The sequence below is a fragment of the Oncorhynchus mykiss genome, chromosome 4 (genome assembly GCF_057628025.1).
Source record: "Oncorhynchus mykiss isolate SJ-2025 chromosome 4, ASM5762802v1, whole genome shotgun sequence".
NCBI lineage: Eukaryota > Metazoa > Chordata > Actinopteri > Salmoniformes > Salmonidae > Oncorhynchus > Oncorhynchus mykiss.
In genome coordinates this window covers 64,362,693-64,381,543 of record NC_143025.1, presented here as the reverse complement: position 1 = coordinate 64,381,543, position 18,851 = coordinate 64,362,693, and the positions used below count along the sequence as shown (strand labels likewise).

Sequence of the window (18,851 nt, the reverse complement as noted above, 5' to 3'; positions counted from 1 at the left end):
CATCCCGGCCGGCCAAACCCTCCCCTAACCCGGACGAAGCTGGGCAAATTGTAGGCCGCCTCATAGGTCTCCCGGTCGCGGCCTGCTGAGACACAGCCCGGGATCGAAACCCGGATATGTAGTGGCACCGCTAGCGCTTTACACCAGCCACTCCTTAGTTGCCCTGGCTGTGTGTTTCGGGTCGTTGCCATGCTGGAAGACCCAGCCACGACCCATCTTCAATGCTCTTACTGAGGGAAGGAGGTTGTTGGCCAAGATCTCGCGATACATGGCCCCATCCATCCTCCCCTCAATACGGTGCAGTCGTCCTGTCCCCTTTGCAGAAAAGCATCCCCAAAGAATGATGTTTCCACCTCCATGCTTCACGGTTGGGATGGTGTTCTTGGGGTTGTACTCATCCTTCTTCTTCCTCCAAACACGGCGAGTGGAGTTTAGACCAAAAAGCTCTATTTTTGTCTCATCAGACCACATGACCTTCTCCCATTCCTCCTCTGGATCATCCAGATGCTCATTGGCAAACTTCAGACGGGCCTGGACATGCGCTGGCTTGAGCAGGGGGACCTTGCGTGCGCTGCAGGATTTTAATCCATGACGGGTAGTGTGTTCCTAATGGTTTTCTTTGAGACTGTGGTCCCAGATCTCTTCAGGTCATTGACCAGGTCCTGCCGTGTAGTTCTGGGCTGATCCCTCACCTTCCTCTCATGATCATTGATGCCCCACGAGGTGAGACCTTGCATGGAGCCCCAGACCGAGGGTGATTGACCGTCATCTTGAACTTCTTGCATTTTCTAATAATTGCGCCAACAGTTATTGCCTTCTCACCAAGCTGCTTGCCTATTGTCCTGTAGCCCACCCCAGCCTTGTGCAGGTCTACAATTGAACCCTGATGTCCTTACACAGCTCTCTGGTCTTGGCCATTGTGGAGAGGTTGGAGTCTGTTTGATTGAGTGTGTGGACAGGTGTCTTTTATACAGGTAACGAGTTCAAACAGGTGCAGTTAATACAGGTAATGAGTGGAGGACAGGAGGGCTTCTTAAAGAAAAACTAACAGGTCTGTGAGAGACGGAATTCTTACTGGTTGGTAGGTGATCAAATACTTATGTCATGCAATAAAATGCAAATGAATTACTTAAAAATCATACAATGTGATTTTCCGTCTCTCACAGTTGAAGTGTACCTATGATAAAAATTACAGACCTCTACATGCTTTGTAAGTGGGAAAAACCTGCTAACTCGGCAGTGTGTCAAATACTTGTTCTCCCCACTGTACATCACTTCTTCTCGGGTTGTAATGAACATGTGTGACCTGAACAGAGCCTTTAAGACCCAGTAAGAAGAAACAACTTCCTGGTGGCATTTACATGTCCTTGCTGAGTGGGAGGAACTGCGCTCTTGCCTGGGGGGACTGGCCCTATGAAAATGAACATTTTGCTAAAACAAGCCAGGCTGTCTCCACTGGGACCTTGTATTTGCATAACAACACAGCAGCACACACACACTAGAATGTACATTAAAATAGATTGCTTGTTTGCTTTGATTATCCCTGTGGTGTTGGCTGTCTGTGTGGATGTTTGGTTCTCAATGAGTGAGAATAGCATTGGGTTTGTAGTGGACTGGAACCCAGGTATTACAGTGAAAGGGCGCTCCATTGGAAGGGAAGGAAAGCTCTATACTAAGCTATATGTAATGTGTATGTTGACATGGAAGGGGAAACTTGGAAGCACATGAAAAGGTGGGGTGGGTCTGTTAAATGTTATCACTCTGGAGAGCTCTGTCATTACAAAACACTGCATCACAGTTCTAGCGCAGTTTTGTTCGTGCAGTTATCAGTCAGTGGGAGCTACCAGAGGGGCTTCTGGAAGAACCCCACCCCAGGCCTCCTACCAGACAATGTTATTTTGGCCTTTTATTTTGGAAGATTTAGTGATGTCTCACAGTCTGGTCTAAAAAAGACCATTTGGGCAAATGAAATATTCTACTTCAGTCCAAAACAATTGTACAGGCCATTATTGTCCCATCAATCTGATTTCATATGAAATCTAAACAAACTGTGGTAAATGTGACGAAACTAGTACAAGATGTTGTAGGCTTAAAATATGTTATACTACAGGCAGTTGTTCAGTGTTAAAGGCCCAGTGCAGTCAAATGTGATTTTCCTCTGTTTTTATATATATTTCCAAACTATGAGGTTGGAATTATACTGTGAAATTGTGAAAATTATGATAATCCCTTTTTAGTGTAAGAGCTGTTTGGAAAGACCGCCTGATATTTCAGCCTGCTTTGGTGGGATGGATTTTTTGGCCTGCCTGGTGACATCACCAGGTGGTAAATTAGTTAATACACCAATGAGAAAGAGTTCCAAACCTCTCTGCCAATAATAGCTAGTTTTCAGATTCCCCCTCGCCACTCAGACCACTCCTAGATAGTCCTAGCAAAAATTTTGCTTGAGAAATTGCTCTTTGCTAAGAAGCCATTTTTGTTTGACCATTTAATTGAAAACAATCACAGTAAGGTACTTAATTGTTACCCCAGAAATGTTTTGATATGGAGATAAAAAAAACTACAACATTGGGCCTTTAAGACTACTAACAGGCCTACTCTGTCCCTCCCAGACATAGCTGTAGTGGAGATGACGGACGCTTTCCGCCAGCCCTCCCTGTTCTACCACCTAGGTGTGAGGGAGAGCTTCAGCATGGCCAACAATATCATCCTGTACTGTGACACCAACTCCGACTCACTACAGTCCCTACAGGTAAACTGCACATTTTGCACTCATTTTCTTTTTTATTCTCTGTGTACTTTTTAAGCCTTTAAGTGCACAAGGTCACAGTCTATATTTAAAATATGAGTGTGCAGGGAACATGTAATAGCTGTCATTGCTGTTGTGTTGTTGTGACAGATAAACACATCCGTGATTTGTTGGTGGGAGATGCATTAACACCTAGGCAGGATATGGTGTGTTTCATAAGATATTAGGGCTATGTAAAAATAGCATTTGACTGAAGAAAAAAAAATCAACACACAGAATTTGGTTTAGAATTGCACCTCTTTACCTCTGTTTCACCCTTTAGTCTTGTAAAAGAGAATGTTGTCGACATTGAAATGTGTTTATGACAGACGGACTCATATCCTAGCATTTAAAGGCCCAGTGTAGTCAAAAATGTGATTTCCTGTGTTATATCTATACTGAACAAAAATATAAATGCAACATGTAAAGTGTTAGTCCCATGTTTCTTGAGCTGAAATAAAAGATCCCAGAAATGTTCCATACGCACAAAAAGCATATTTCTCTCAAATTTTGTGCACACATTGATTTACATCCCTGTTGGTGAGTATTTCTCCAAGATAATCCATCCATTTGACAGGTGTGGCATATTAAGATGCTGACTAAACAGCATGATCATTACACAAGTGCACTTTGTGCTGGGGACACTAATAAAAACACTCCAAAATGTGCAGTTGTCACACAACACAATGGCACAGATTTCTCATGTGTTGAGGGAGTGTGCAATTGGCATGCTGACTGCAGAAACGTCCACCAGAGCAGTTGCGAGAGAATTTAATGTTAATTTCTCTACCGTAAGCCGCCTCCAACATCGTTTTAGAGAATTTGGCAGTACATCGAGATCCTGAGGCCCATTGACTTGACGTTCATCTGGAGCCATCGACACATGTTTCAGCATGATAATGCACAGCCCCATGTCGCAAGGATATGTACACAATTCCTGGAAGCTGAAAATGTACCAGTTCTTCCATGGCCCACATACTCACCAGACCCATGGAGCATGTTTGGGATGCTCTGGAACGACATGCACGACAGCATGTTCCAGTTACCGCCAATATCCAACAACTTCGCACAACCATTGGAGTGGGACAACATTCCACAGGCCACAATCAACAGCATTATCAACTCTATGCGAAGGAGATGTGTTGCGCTGCATGAGGCAAATGGTGACCACACCAGATACGGACTGTTCTTTTTTTATCCACGCCCCTACCTTTTCGTAAAGGTATCTGTGACCATCTGTGACCAACTGTATTCCCAGTCTTGTGAAATACATAGATTAGGGCCTAATGAATTGATTTCAATTGACTGATTTCCTAATATGAACTGTAACTCAGTAAAATCTTTTGAAATTGTTGTATGTTGCGTTTATAATTTTTGTTCAGTGGATACATTTCCACACAATATTGGAATAATACTGTGAAATTGTGAAAATTATGATAATGCCCTTTAAGTGTAAGAGCTGTTAATTTTTGCTAAAACCTCTCTGCCAATAACAACTAGTTTTCCGTTTTTCCCCTCCCCACTCAGACACCTCGCACACAGTCATAGCAAAATGCTTGCTTAAAAAATTGCTCTTTGCTAAGAAGCAATTTGTTACTTTTGACCATTTGAATTGAAAACAATCACAGTAAGGTGCATAGTAGTTACCCAGAGATGATTTGATATTGATCTATTTTTTAAAAATGGCTGCAATAACTTTAACCTTTTGGCCCTGAGTCTGTCAGGCGATGAATGCACAGTCGAGTTAACATTAGCCTAAATTGGTTTGAAAAGTGAGAGGGCCTTGCAGTCACACGGGAATCCCCTATCAATGACCGCCACCAACAACAACAAAGGTATGCAAGTGAGAGAATGAAGGGGAGGGGAGATTATGGTTTCTTGTGCGTATATATGCAGAAACCAAGATACCCCACACACTCTTGTGACCTGCTCTGCTCTGCCACTGTCATTGACATTTAAAAAAAAGCATTGCAATCTTTTGAAATTGTCGTAAATTCCTCAAAGAATAAGTCATATTTTACAAAGTGTACCAGAACATAGATATTATGCCTGTAATCTTGATAAACTATATCCTCCATCTTAACCCACCTACACCCTGCAGTAAAAAAAAAGCCTTTCTGTGGTGGTGTTAACAAATCACTATCAGCCTGCAGTCTTCAAACTGTACCAGCTCCCTTATTGAGGGTTAAGAGTAACAATGGCTGCTGTGTTAACCCGTTATAGATTGTTTAGAATAAAGCGACTCCATTGTGTACAAGTGCTAAGGCTCAACCTTTTTTAAAGTGCCCTTTTGCCATGTTTAATATCTCCATGGGGGTTTGCTGGCCCTTAGCCTACACAATACGGCACCGCAAAATGAAATGTTAGTGCTGATGTATCTGCGTTTCCACTGGTTTTGTTTGCAAGTGCAGGAGTCCATTTATAGCTTGACTTAAGGATCGCTCTAGTGAACTGTGACCAATGTAATGTTTTGTGATTATCTATCCACAGTGCAGTATTGACGTTTCTCTTTTTCTCTTGCAGGAGATCGTTTGCCAGAAGAACACTGTAAGTGCACAAACTAAACACTGTGTCTCTATTTCAAAGTTGTTAATGGCACACCTCTCTTGTCTCTTCCTTCTTTCACATTTCCTGTGTGAAGGTAAACGCAATAAACTGATTTTTACTCATGACAACATTCAGCAACGCAGCCGTCGCTGCTACCATCAAACACTTTTCATTACCCAGTTCACTATCCCTCTAGTTTGGCTTTGTTCATTCTGCTGTGTGTACAGTAAACTAAAGCATTTCCCCTTACTCTGAGAGCTTTCCAGAATAGCTGTACTTGGTTGACAGGCAAGCCTTATCACCAGGGTGACTGGGGTGCTTTGGAAAGCAGAGAGAAAACGAGAGAATGAGTTGACTCTCATTTCCGATTTCCTGCCTTCCTGCCGTCTGTAACAGTGTCTGCCACTCCTTCTGCCTAGTGATAGCCAGGTCAGACAAGGAGGCACCACACTGTCTGTTTGTCTGTGTCTGTCTGGCTGGCTGGCTTTCTTATATAGAATACAACGATATGGTAACATTGATGTACTGTGGCATGAGGGGGGAAAAAGCTGTGAGGTTGAGGAAAGGGCATGGACAGGGGGCCTCCTCAGCAGCTATGAGCCGCCTGCCGGGCTGGTGCTGCCTATAGGGCTAATGGGAGCGACAGGGTTGCCCTCCTCGAGCTTAGCTGGCGTAATTGACTTTACGGAGTGGAATAAGGTGGCTTGGTGCTCCAGGAAGCAGGTTGATGGCTGATCGGTGTGTTGCGACATAGCCTGCATTACAGTGAGAGTCCACTGCCGCCATCCGTGACTGACTGTCTTTCTCTAGTTGTATCTACACACCACGCCCCTTCTCTCTGCTCTGAGTGAACAAACACACCACGCCCCAGAAGGATATGACACATTAGTGGCACTCTGACCAAGGGCTTATATCACATGGTACACCACTAATCAGAACAAATTCCTGGATTGTTTTATGGCTGCAGCCAGCCGGGCGGTCATACAGGTATTAGGGCTAACGATTAATGTTAAGTCATTACTCACACACACTACTTATTCCCGTCTACCCCTCCCCCTTTATGAATAGGTTAATCCTGTACTGCCTGACTGATATTTAACTCCTTAATTACCATAACGTGCTAACACCCCGGCTAAGTCCCAAATGGCACGGTATGTATTCCCTATATAGTGCACGACTTTTTGTCCAGAGCCCATATGTAGTGCACTATGTAGAAAATAGGGTGCGATTTTGGGACACACCCCCAGTTTTCAGTCCCTCCTCTGCTCCTTAAGATTGTTGTTTTGTGGACCTGCGTGCCACCTACTATTACCTAATACAATCACAAACAAGAATGTAATGAGACTCAAAGACAGGTGCTGCTGAGGTTGCCGGAGCGAAGGACGGCCCCTGGCGACTAAAACATTTATTATGATGTGTTGTCGTCATGTGATCCGCCGGGCCGTGGCTCAATATAGTACAGGAAGGGTGTCGTAATCTGTGGATGCACCTAGCCGTGACAAGCCGCCACAGATTATTTTGGAAAGTTATGGCATGACTAGTGATGTCATAAAAAAAAAAACATATGATTGGAGAAGAGGAAGCCGTTTTACTGTGGATCGTTCCAATTTCTACAGGCAGAACTTAACCCTCTGTTCACTTCCTTTTGTTACAAGCGTGAGTAGCAAAGCATCCCGGGTGTGTTCTTGAAGATCAAAGTGATACAGAGAGATTCAAATATCCACTGACTGTGCAGACTCAGGATGCATCTGGGCAGCACAACAGATGTGGATCAGCAAAATCCCTTTTTGTTTTTTTTTACTGTAGCCTACATGTTCTAGTATAATTTGGTCAGGATCCATCTACGTAAGCTTTTCTAGTGCTGAGTGTTGAGTATACCGTGAATAACAGACTACAATGACAGACATCAATGATAGATTTATTGGTACTCTCTACACCACATGCAAATACAGCTGGACAAGAGTAGTAAGACAGACCTGGTTTGAATTGGATTTCCATGAGCAACATGAATGGGAGTTTTAAGGGCAGCTCTGCCCTGAGGGCAGTGTGAGCAGTTCAGTCAGTCAGATCCTAATGTCACTGTAATTACTGATGTGGATCTGTCCCCCAGGCCACCGGCTCTTCAGACAGACTCATTATGTCCAATTCTCCATGGGTACAAGGATAACGGCACTGAGGATAACGGCACTGAGACATTTTCTCAAATGTTTTATGAGATGGAGAACGCATTGGGAGGGAGCTTAGATCATTCCTCCATACATAATCTTTCCAGATCCTTGATATCCTTTGTCTGCGCTTGTAGACTGCCCTCTTCAATTCAAACCACAAGTTTTAAGTCAAAATGTAGATTTTGTGTCAAATAAACTATTTCTTTGTGGATGTTGATGTGTGGTTGGGGTTATTGTCTTGCTGGAAGATCCACTTGCAGCCAACTTTCAGCCTCCTGGCAGAGGCAAGCAGGCTAAAATGTCCTGGTACTGGGTAAAGATGATGATGCCATTGACTTTAACAAGGGCCCCAGGACCAGTGGAAGCCAAATAGCCCCATAACATCAATGATGCACAGCCATATTTTACAATAGGTATGGGGTTCTTTTATGCTTCTGAATTCTTCTTTCGATGCCAAACCCACTACGGGTGTACGGGTCCAAAGAGCTCTATTTTCATATCATCCTACAAATGTAAACGCCTGGAGTTTGCTAAATGGCGTTGGTACTTGGATTGGAAAGATTCTTTATGGAGTAGCGGCCTAAGATCTCTCCAAATGTGTTCTCCAATTTCATAAAACATTTTACGAATGTGCTCCGTGCCGTTATCCTCTCAATGGGAGGAAAATAATTATGCCTTGTTACTTTATCGGAGTTATTGTATTAGTATGAAATAATATAATTTCCTCTTTTTTTTGTTTATAATATAGCTCACTAGTTGTATTATTTATTATGTGGTATTTTTTTGCTCATCTTTTATCAAGGCTGCCAATAATTCTGGACCTGCGCATGCAGTTAATAGGGCATGTAAGGTGGATGCTCTGTTGCTGTTCTCAATTTCTCCGGGGGTAAACTTCATATTCATATTGGGGTAGACTTTACCGAGCAAACTAATCCAAGTATTTGTGATATTTAGCTATTTGACCCATGTCTGACACTAACACATCAAACCAACTCTACATGCACCACAACCCATAATGTTGTTTCTGCTTTTTCTCCCCAGACATGCTCAGCCAACTACAGCTTCATCCCATACATGGTGACGCCCCACAACAAGGTGTACTGCTGCGAGAGCAGCCTGATGAAGGGCCTGACGGAGTTGATGCAGCCCAGCTTCGAGATGCTGCTGGGGCCCATCTGCATGCCCCTGCTGGACCGCTTCGTCCAGCTACTCAAGGTGCCACAAGCCAACTCCTGGTGAGTAGCAGATAAGTGTTTTGGGTTAGGTGCTGGGCCAGCTAGTCCATAGGTCCAACAACTGGCGAATAGTATAGGTTTGGGGTAGATAGTGGCTTGAGAGTTTTGTCGGTTAGACACTGGGCCTAAGACCAGCCCAGAGGTCCACATTCAGCCTGACTTGATTTGTCGAAGTCACTTGTTTCTTCTCCCACCAAGCTGTAGTGAAACAGGTGTCATCTCACTAGGGAGGTAGGTGTGGTACTGTAGTTGGGAATGAGTTGTGAACATGCATGACAAGGTGATTATTACAGAGCTGTTATTGCCAGCAGAGGTATAATTACATTGACCTAGCGTGTACTGGTTTTTGTGTTGTCTTGTGTCATTTTCTGTGGTTGATCATGCAATATGGGTGGCTAGCTGGTGAAGTGCGATAGCCCTTTTCGTCGGATATTGCACTTCTTGAGTATTCCTCAGAAGACATTGTATTGTCCAACTCACTCGTTTTATATTTTTTTTAAATAGCTTTGCAACATATTGGCCTGCATAGCAATCTCAGTTTCAATGTTAGCTTTACTTAGTTATGTCCTAATCTTTTAGGGTTTTCTCTCTGCCAATGTTCAGCATCACTGCCTCTCTTCCAGGAATAATGAGTCATGCTTTAGAGAGCTGAGAGAATTTGCTCTTTGGATGAATGTTTTGTCTCCTGAAATGTGCTGCTTCAACAGTGCAGTGAAGAAGACATTGAAGGGGCTCTTTTCCCAAAACCTATTTCCCCAGAAAATCATACCAACACATCGCAATGGGTTTTTTGCAGAACATTTTGATTTCATGTTGATTTCTAGTGTGAAATAACATATTTATGAGTCTCTCTGTTTCCCCTTTGTAGCCAATACTTCAGAGAAACCATTCTCAACGAGCTCCGGAAAGCGCGGGAGTTGTTCACGGGGTCGGAGCTGGCCTCAGAACTCAGCCGTATTCAACAACGATTGGACAACGTAGAGTGCCTTTCAGCTGACATTGTCATCAACCTGCTTCTGTCCTACAGGGACATCCAGGTACATGTTACCCTCTTTTACGCTTGTCGAATGCTGTTGGCACAGTCACTTTAGGCAGACTGCAATGCCTCAGCAGTCAGCATAAATGTGTTAGGGCCTCCCTTGGCTACTAGGCATTTCAGAAGGACTACCTGCCTGTGGAATGCTGCATGCTAAGCCTTTTGTCATCTTTCTGTGGCTAATCGTAAGGCTACTGCACTCAAGTCCGTTCTCTTTGCATTGCGATGCCATTCACCCTACAGGCTCCCATCCCGCCAGCCTTAGCAGCCACCAGCCACATTAATAAATGATACAAACGACCAGAGCTACAATGAGAAAGTGAATTATTGAACACGTTTTGGATAAATATATACTGGACAAGAAATGGTGGAAGAGAGGACATTTGAATTTTTGAACTACTTGAATAAGCCAACAGTGTCCTTCCCAAGTGCAGTGAAGTGACTTTGTAAGGGAACACGAACATAGACATTTTAGGTTTGATGTTAACGATAGCAACCAAGATGGCTGAGTCCAACAATCTGTTTTTCTATGTTTGTATGTAATGCAGGATTATGAATCTATAGTGAAGCTGGTGGAGACCTTGGAGAAGCTTCCTACATTTGACCCTGTGGCCAATCCCCATGTCAAGTTCCACTATGCCTTTGCACTGAATCGGTAAGACCCCCAGTATGTCACACCTGGTTTTGTCTGCACACGCACACCCTCACACACACAGACGCACACACAGACGCATGCATGTGCTAAACACGTGTGTCTGTGCTCTGGGTCGGAACGTCACAGATGTTCAGCTTGGAAAGTATTTTACTGCTTGCTCTTTAACATGCTGCCTCTCTTGTCACTGGTTCTCCTGCATGCTACAACGCAACACTGGTGTCTAGCCAGTTAGGATAGCATTTTGCTGCATTTATCAGTGGTGGAATAAGTACCCAGTTGTCATACTTGAGTAAAAGTAAAGATACTTTAATGGAAAATAACTCAAGTCAAAGTGAAAGTCACCCAGTAAAATACTACTTGATAGAAGTCTAAAAGTATTTGGTTGTACACATAATTAAGTATCAAAAGTACATTGAATTGCTGTAATTTCACATTCCTTATATACAGATAGCCAGGGGCGAGCTCCAACACTCAGACATCATTTAGAAACAAAGCATTTGTGTTTCGTGAGTCTGCCATTTCAGAGGTAGTAGGGATGACCAGGGATGTTCTCTTGATAAGCATTCAACATGCCACTTGTACTTTTGGCTGTCAGGAAAATGTATGGAGTTAAAAGTACATTATTTTCTTTAGGAATGTAGTGAAGTAAAAGTTGTCCAAAATATAAATACCCCAAAAAACGACCTAAGTAGTACTTTAAAGTATATTTACTTATGTACTTTACACCATTTGCATTTTAAACCCTCAAAGAAACACAGTAAGAAACCTGTTGCACATTCTTTGCATAATTGAATAGCTCAAAAATGAAGATGGTTGCCATGAGTCTGTGTGCTGGTTTAGACAGCAGCCTCTTTGTTCACAATTTCCCCAACTGGAGGTGGTTCATGATTCAGCAGTTTAGTACACCATTGCAAAAACTTGCCATTATCCTGCAATAATGAAGCATGAATGATGAGAACTAAACATGTCTGAAAAGCAGCGTTTTCGTTTGAGTCATTGCGTTACAGGGAAGTGCTAGGGTTGAAGCCTTGCCTGTTGCACAATCCCCCCCCCTCCATGTTTGCCTATTGCATGACTGGAGTGGGCTAGGCTGACTCACTGCTTAGCTTCACCCCCCCCCCCCCTCCAGTTGCCCTTCAGCGGCACTTTGGTATTGAAGTGAAAGCTGGGGAGAGGAAATAGCTTCCCGTTCTTATGCTTATTTAGCATTCATTTCTATGGCTCTGTTGAGATCCATATTAGTGTGCCCATGCCAACTAAGTTATTCCGACCACGAGGCTCACACTGGGATGCTGTTAGGCTGCCTTGTGAAAGAACCTGTGGAGACTTTGTTGTCCCCCTTTGGGGCGCAAAGAAGAGGGATAAAGAGGAGGCTTAAGAAAACTGAAAGACTAATCAGGCAATTACATTTCATATTCAGACAATGTATGTACAAAATAGAATGGGATCCGAGGGAGGGATAGAATGTGGCTCCCGTTCGCTTGGTAAAGCAGCATTACAGTATGGATTGCGACTGACTGCCGACAGATCAAGTGCTTGGTCATTACTGCGTGCGTTACTCCAGTTCTCGCTAATACCCTTAAACCCAGACAGTCCAACACAGGAGTTAGTTGGCCAGGTCTGTAAGGGAGGTAATTGAACCCAGTACCCTCATGAAATGTAATCTACAGCCTTTTGATGCCTTCCTCTCTGCCAAGACATAGCGCTTTGGTGTTACACACACACACACACACAAACACACAAACACACCGGCTTGTCTCATGTTTATTCATCCCCCTCTCTCAGTGTAGACCATAAGAGAGAGAGACACACCTAGACAAACTCCCAGGACAGTGCATTCGGAAAGTATTCACACCCCTTCACTTTTTCTAATTTGTTACGTTACAGCTTTATTCTAAAACGGAATAAATTGAGATTTTGTGTCACTAGCCTACACACAATACCCCATAATGTCAAAGTGGAATTGTGTTTTTAGAAATGTTTACAAATTAATTAAAAATGAAAAGCTGAAATGTCTTGAGTCAATAAAGTTTTCAACCCCTTTGTTATGGCAAGCCTAAATAAGTTCAGGAGTACAAATGTGCTTAACCTTTTACTGCAGTGGGCTAAATCAGGGACACAGAATGTTTCTTGGTAGTCTTAAACAAATCTACTTTGAAACAAAACTATACACCTCACACATATGGTTATGGGCTTAATAAAAGAAGACACCTGTACCATGTCAGATATAGAGTTGCAATGTATTCAATTTTGAGTTTGCATCCCAATATTACACTTTATATACAGTACATCACAGAAGACTGAAATATATCAAAAGTGTTTGACATAGAAACACTGGATTTTCTGTGCTTCAAAAATAAGTATATTTAATTCATTAGGAAATTAGGAAAAATATTAATAAGATTCCACCCATGATGCCACAAGAGGGTGATTTGGTCATTTGACTGCAGAAATTAACAAGTCACATAATAAGTTGCATGGACTCACTTTGTGTGCAATAATAGTGTTTAACATGATTTTTTTATGAATACCTCATCTCTGTACCCCACACATAAAATGATCTGTAAGGTCCCTTAGTCGAGCAGTTCATTTCAAACATAGATTCAACTACAATGACCAGGGAGGTAAAGAAAAGAAAACAGACATTGATATTCCTTTTCAGCATGGTGAAGTTTTTAATTACACTTTGGATGGTGTATCAATACACCCAGTCACTACAAAGATACAGGTGTCAACATGGTTGTTGTCCTTGATGATCTTTTTGGCCTTCCTGTGACATTGGGTCTGCGTTGTGCAGACCGCACCACCCTCTGGAGAGCCTTGCGGTTGAGGGCGGTGCAGTTCCCGTACCAGGCTGTGATTCCAGCCCGACAGGATGATCTCGATTGTGCATCTGTAAAAGTTTGTCAGGATTTTGGGTGACAGGCCAAATTTCTTCAGCCTCCTGAGGTTGATTAGGTGCTGTTGCGCCTTCTTCACAACACTGTCTGTGTGGGTGGACCATTTCAGTTTGTCTGTGATGTGTACCGAGGTACTTAAGGTCAGGGAAGTGGAGATGTTGTTTCCTACCTTCACCACCTGGGGGGCGGCCCGTCAGAAAGTCCAGGACCCAATTGCACAGGGTGGGGTTGAGATCCAGGGCCTCCAGCTTGATGATGAGCTCTGAGGGTACTATGGTGTTGAATGCTGAGCTGTAGTCAATGAACAGCATTTTTACATAGGTATTCCTCTTGTCCAAATGGGATAGGGCAGTGTGCAGTGTGATAGCGATTGCATTGTCTGTGGACCTGTTGGGGCGGTATGCAAACGGAAGTGGGTCTAGGGTGACAACAGACTGGGATAGGGAGCGATTTAATATGTCCGTAAACACACCAGCCAGCTGGTCTGAGCATGCTCTGAGGACACGGCTAGGGATGCCGTCTGGGCCAGCAGCCTTGCGAGGGTTAACACGTTTAAATGTTTTACTCACGTTGGCCACTGTGAAGGAGAGGGCTCAGTCCTTGTTAGTGGGCCGTTAGTGGGCCGCTAACCCGGACGACGCTGAGTCAATTGTGCTGTAGTGACGCCACTTGGGAGGCGGCAAACCATTTCTGTATGGACCTCGCTTTGTGCTCGGGGGCAATGTCATGCATTGCCACAGTTGGAAGCACCGAATTGTCTAGAATATCAATGTATGCTGTAGATTTCCCTAGCACTGGAACTAAGGGGCCTAGCCCAAACCATGAAAAACAGCCCCAGACCATAACTGCTTCCAGAGGCAGTTTGAAACACTCAGTAGTGAGTGTTGCAACCGAGGACAGACCATTTTTATGCGCCTCAGTACTCAGCGGTCCCGTTCTGTGAGCTTGTGTGGCCTACCAATTTGTGGCTGAGCCGTTGTTCCTCCTAGACATTTCCACTTCACAATAACAGCACTTACAGTTGACCGGGACAGCTCTAGCAGGGCAGAAATTGTACAAACGGACTTGCTGGAAAGGTGGTATCCTATGACGGTGCCATATTGAATGTCACTGAGCTCTTCAGTAAGGCCATTCTACTGCCAATGTTTGTCTATGGAGATTGCATGTCTGTGTGCTCAATTTTATACACCTTGAATTCTATACACCACAAATTTGAAGGGGTGTCCACATACTTTTGTAAATGAGATATTTCTGTATTTCATTTTCAATGCATTTGCAAAATTCACTTTCATTTTGTCATTATGGGGTATTGTGTGTAAATGGGTGAGATTTTTAATTTATTTTGAAATCAGGCTGTATGTAACACAAAATGTGGAATCAATCAAGGGGTATGAATAATTATTGTAGTCCACTACACCCTGTTCAAAAGCAGTGCACTAGAAAGGAAATAGGGTGCCATTTGAGACTCACCGTCTTTGGTTATTGGTTATTCCCTCTTCTGTGTTATTCAGGAGGAACCTCCCGGGGGACCGTCAGAAGGCCCTGGACATTATGCTGCCCCTGGTGGAGTCTGACAACCAGGTGGCCTCAGACATCTACTGCCTGGTGGGACGCATCTACAAGGACATGTTCCTAGAGTCCCACTTCACTGATACCAAGAGCAGGGACAGTGGCACAGCCTGGTGAGTGGGTGTGAGAGTGAGTGAGTGAGTGAGTGAGTGAGTGAGTGAGTGAGTGAGTGAGTGAGTGAGTGAGTGAGTGAGAGAGAGAGAGAGACTGGCTACTGATGAGGGTAATTACCAACCACTCCTCACCAGCTAGAGGAGTAGAGATAGAGAGGTCTTCTACCTCTCAACTACAGCTAACGAACAGCAGTGTCATCTGACTCGGAGCAAAGAGCCTGCAGGTGCATTCTGATATTCTAAAGATAACTGCAGTCTTCCTGGAATGGTTATGTCTCTCATCGAGCTGATTCATGGCATCTCGTTTGAATAACTTGGCCTGTCCTTGTCCTCTGTTCCAACCCAGACGACATCTTTGGAGAGCCTTCTCATGTTATTCACACTCATTCCCTCAGTGGAACAGATTGCTCATGAAGTAAATTAGGTTTTTATCTGTGAGACTCAAGCTTTGTGCTATAAGTGGTTCCTCTGTGCACCCTGCTCAATAATGCTGTAGTTATTTCTGGATGCTTTTTTTCAAAAGTAGGGAGGAAGTGATAAAGACTATAAAGTTCTCACCAAGGACACATCAGAAATGACTGTAGGAACATCAAGTTAGATTTATAAATGAAGCATTGGGTGTAATATTGGCCTCTCTGTCCTTCTTCTCAGGTTTAAAAAGGGGTTTGAGTCCGAGCCGACACTACACTCTGGCATCAACTACGCCGTTCTACTCCTGGCAGCGGGACACCAGTTTGACGCCTCCTTCGAGCTCCGCAAAGTCGGTAAGTAGCTAACACTTCATTCTCCTTGATATCTGTTTGGCCTTGAGCTGCCTGATGGTGCATTGGAATTAGCTCGCTACTCTGTTTTTCAGTAGAGCTGCTGGTGACTGAGAATAATGAAGTTACTGATCTGCATTCCCACTGCACTGCGGTTACCCTCATGTCATAAAGCGTGAGATCAATATCAACTCATGTGACAGATACTGCTCATTCAAACGAACTGCTTATGATGAGACACTCCCATCAAAGGTAGTCTGGGTGTGAACGGAGAGCCTGCTACTGTACTGCGGGGGTTAATATGAAACATCCGATTTTACGTAAACAATGACGTTTCCATTTGTTTTGCTTTCCATTACGTTTCCTTTTTTGTTTTGTGTGGTTTTTTTTGCAAGGGGGTTTTGTGCTGTTTGGCTCCCAATCCTCTGTGTTTGCTGTGAGATCTGAGGCTCAGAAAGAAACTCAGGAATGTGAGAAACAAGACAGACAGGCCTGGGAATCAGCCGTGGGCCCCCTTCCCAGTCCTTAGCCCCTTACCTGCCCTCCTCTACTCTGCGCTGCCCCGGGCTACATGAGTAGGACATGTAGTGGCAGCTTGCCTCAGCGAGGCCAAAAACAGCCATGTTCCATTATCACTCTGCAATAGAGTAGCAACATGGCAACCAACTACATTAGATGTTAAAACGTATCCAAAGAGGACATTGAGATCCTCCAAGCTGCATTTCAGGTGAAATGCCTAACATAAGAGTAGGCTACTGGGGTATACAGTGCCCCAGCCTATTCCCAAACCCTTGAAATAACGCACAGTATATAAAGCACATAAGATATGGCAAATGATGTACCTTTAGAAAGACCTTGAACAATAAAACTATGGGAGCATTCAACAGTGTGCAGTATCTTTTTAAAATACTATTGTAATATTTCCCTAACCTGACCTTGTTCTCCTTTCCAGGAGTGAAGCTGAGCAGCCTCCTGGGGAAGAAGGGAAGCCTGGACAAGCTGCAGAGCTACTGGGACGTGGGCTTCTTCCTGGGGGCTAGCATCCTGGCCTGTGACAACACTAGGGTCATACAGGCCTCAGAGAAGCTCTTCAAACTCAAGGCCCCCGTCTGGTGAGGGAGGGTGCTGTTTTTATTTTTGTAACATTTTTTATGTAAAGATCAACATACAGTTCATTCGGGAAAGTATTCAGACCCCTTGACTTTTTCCACATGTTGCAGCCTTATTCTAAAATGTGTTAAATTATTTTTTCCCCCTCATTAATCTACACACAAACCCCCCCAAAAAGACAAAGCACAAACAGGTTTTAGAAATGTTTGCAAATGTATGAAAAGAAAAAAAAAGATACCACATTTACAAAAGTATTCAGACCCTTTACTCAGTACTTTGTTGAAGCACCTTTGGCAGCGATTACAGCCTTGAGTCTTCTTGGGTATGACACTGCAGGATTGGTACACCTGTATTTGGGGGAGTTTCTCACATTCCTCTTTGCAGATCCTCTCAGATCCTCTCTGTAAGGTTGTATGGGGATCGTTGGTGCACAGCTATTATCAGGTCTCTCCAAAGATGTTCGATCGGGTTCAAGTCTGGGCTCTAACTGGGCCACTGAAGGACATTCAGAGACTTGTCCCAGAAGCCACTCCTGCATTTCCTTGGCTGTGTGCTTAGGGTCGTTGTCCTGTTGGAAAGTGAACCTTTGCACCAGTCTGAGGTCCTGAGCGCTCTGAAGCAGGTTTTCATTAAGTATCTCTCTGCATTTTGTTCTGTTCATCTTTGCCATGATCCTGACTTGTCTCTCAGTCTCTGCCGCTGAAAAACACCCCCACAGCATGATGCTGCCACCACCATGCTTCACCGTAGGGACGGTGCCAGGTTTCCTCCACACCAGACACTTGGTATTCAGGTCAAAGAGTTCAATCTTGGTTTCAGAATCTCATGATTCAATCTTGATTCTCATGGTCTGAGAGTTTAGGCAAACTCCAAGCGGGCTGTCATGTGCCTTTTACTGAGGAGTGGCTTCCGTCTGGCCACTCAACCATAAAGGCCTGATTGGTGGTGTGCTGCAGAGATGGTTGTCCTTCTGGAAGTTTCTCCCATCTTCACAGAGGAACTCTAGAGCTATGTCTGAGTGACCATTGGGATCTTGATCACCTCCCTGACCAAGGCCCTTCTACCCAGATTGCTCAGTTTGGCCGGGCGGACAGCTCCAGGAAGAGTCTTGGTGGTTTCAAACTTCTTCTATTTAAGAATGATAGAGGCCACTGTGTTCTTGGGGACCTTCAAGGCTGCAGAATTTTTTCAGTACCCTTCCCCAGGTTCTGTGCCTCAACACAGTGGGACCTTATATAATATAGACAGGTATGTGCCTTTCCAAATCATGTCCAATCATTGCATTTACCACAGGTGGACTCCAATCAAGTTGTAGAAACATCTCAATGATGATCAATGGAAACAGGATGCACCTGAGCTCAATTTAGAGTCTTATTATTTTTATTTAATACATTTTTGAATAAGGCTGTAACGTAACAAAATGTGGAAAAAGTCAAGGGGTCTGAAAACTTTCCGAAGGCACTGTATACACTGAGTGTACAGAACCTGCTCTTTCCATGACATAGACTAACCTGGTGAATCCAGGTGAAAGCTATGGTCCCTTATTGATATCACTTGTTAAATCCACTTCAATCCGTGTAGATAAAGGGGAGACCGGTTAAAGACAGATTTTTAAGCCTTTAGACAATGAGACATGGATTGTGTATGTGTGCCATTCAGAGGGTGAATGGGCAAGACAAAATATTTAAGTACCTTTGAACGGGGTATGGTAGTAGGTGCCAGGCTCACCAGTTTGTGTCTAGAACTGCAACGCTGCTGGGTTTTTCATGCTCAGCAGTTTCCCATGTGTATCAAGAATGGCCCAACACCCAAAGGACATACAGCCAACTTGACACAACTGTGGGTAACATTCAAGTCAACATGGGCCAGCATCCCTGTGGAACGCTTTCAACACCTTGTAGAGTCCATGCCCCAACAAATTGAGGCTGTTCTGAGGGCAATATTAGGAAGGTGTTATTCATGTTTTGTA

At 43.9% G+C, this 18,851-nt stretch overlaps 1 protein-coding gene across 1 annotated transcript in view; it reads left to right on the top strand.

Annotated features, from left to right (window-relative positions):
• The window catches only part of map3k5 (mitogen-activated protein kinase kinase kinase 5), a 59,007-nt gene that overhangs the window by 14,720 nt on the left and 25,436 nt on the right, over nucleotides 1-18,851 (top strand). The window contains exons 2-9 of the mRNA XM_021600315.3: nucleotides 2,613-2,752; nucleotides 5,312-5,335; nucleotides 8,545-8,738; nucleotides 9,607-9,775; nucleotides 10,323-10,429; nucleotides 14,841-15,011; nucleotides 15,663-15,775; nucleotides 16,725-16,884. Coding sequence (XP_021455990.1) covers nucleotides 2,613-2,752; nucleotides 5,312-5,335; nucleotides 8,545-8,738; nucleotides 9,607-9,775; nucleotides 10,323-10,429; nucleotides 14,841-15,011; nucleotides 15,663-15,775; nucleotides 16,725-16,884 — 1,078 coding nt within the window. The remainder of the gene's footprint in view (nucleotides 1-2,612; nucleotides 2,753-5,311; nucleotides 5,336-8,544; nucleotides 8,739-9,606; nucleotides 9,776-10,322; nucleotides 10,430-14,840; nucleotides 15,012-15,662; nucleotides 15,776-16,724; nucleotides 16,885-18,851) is intronic.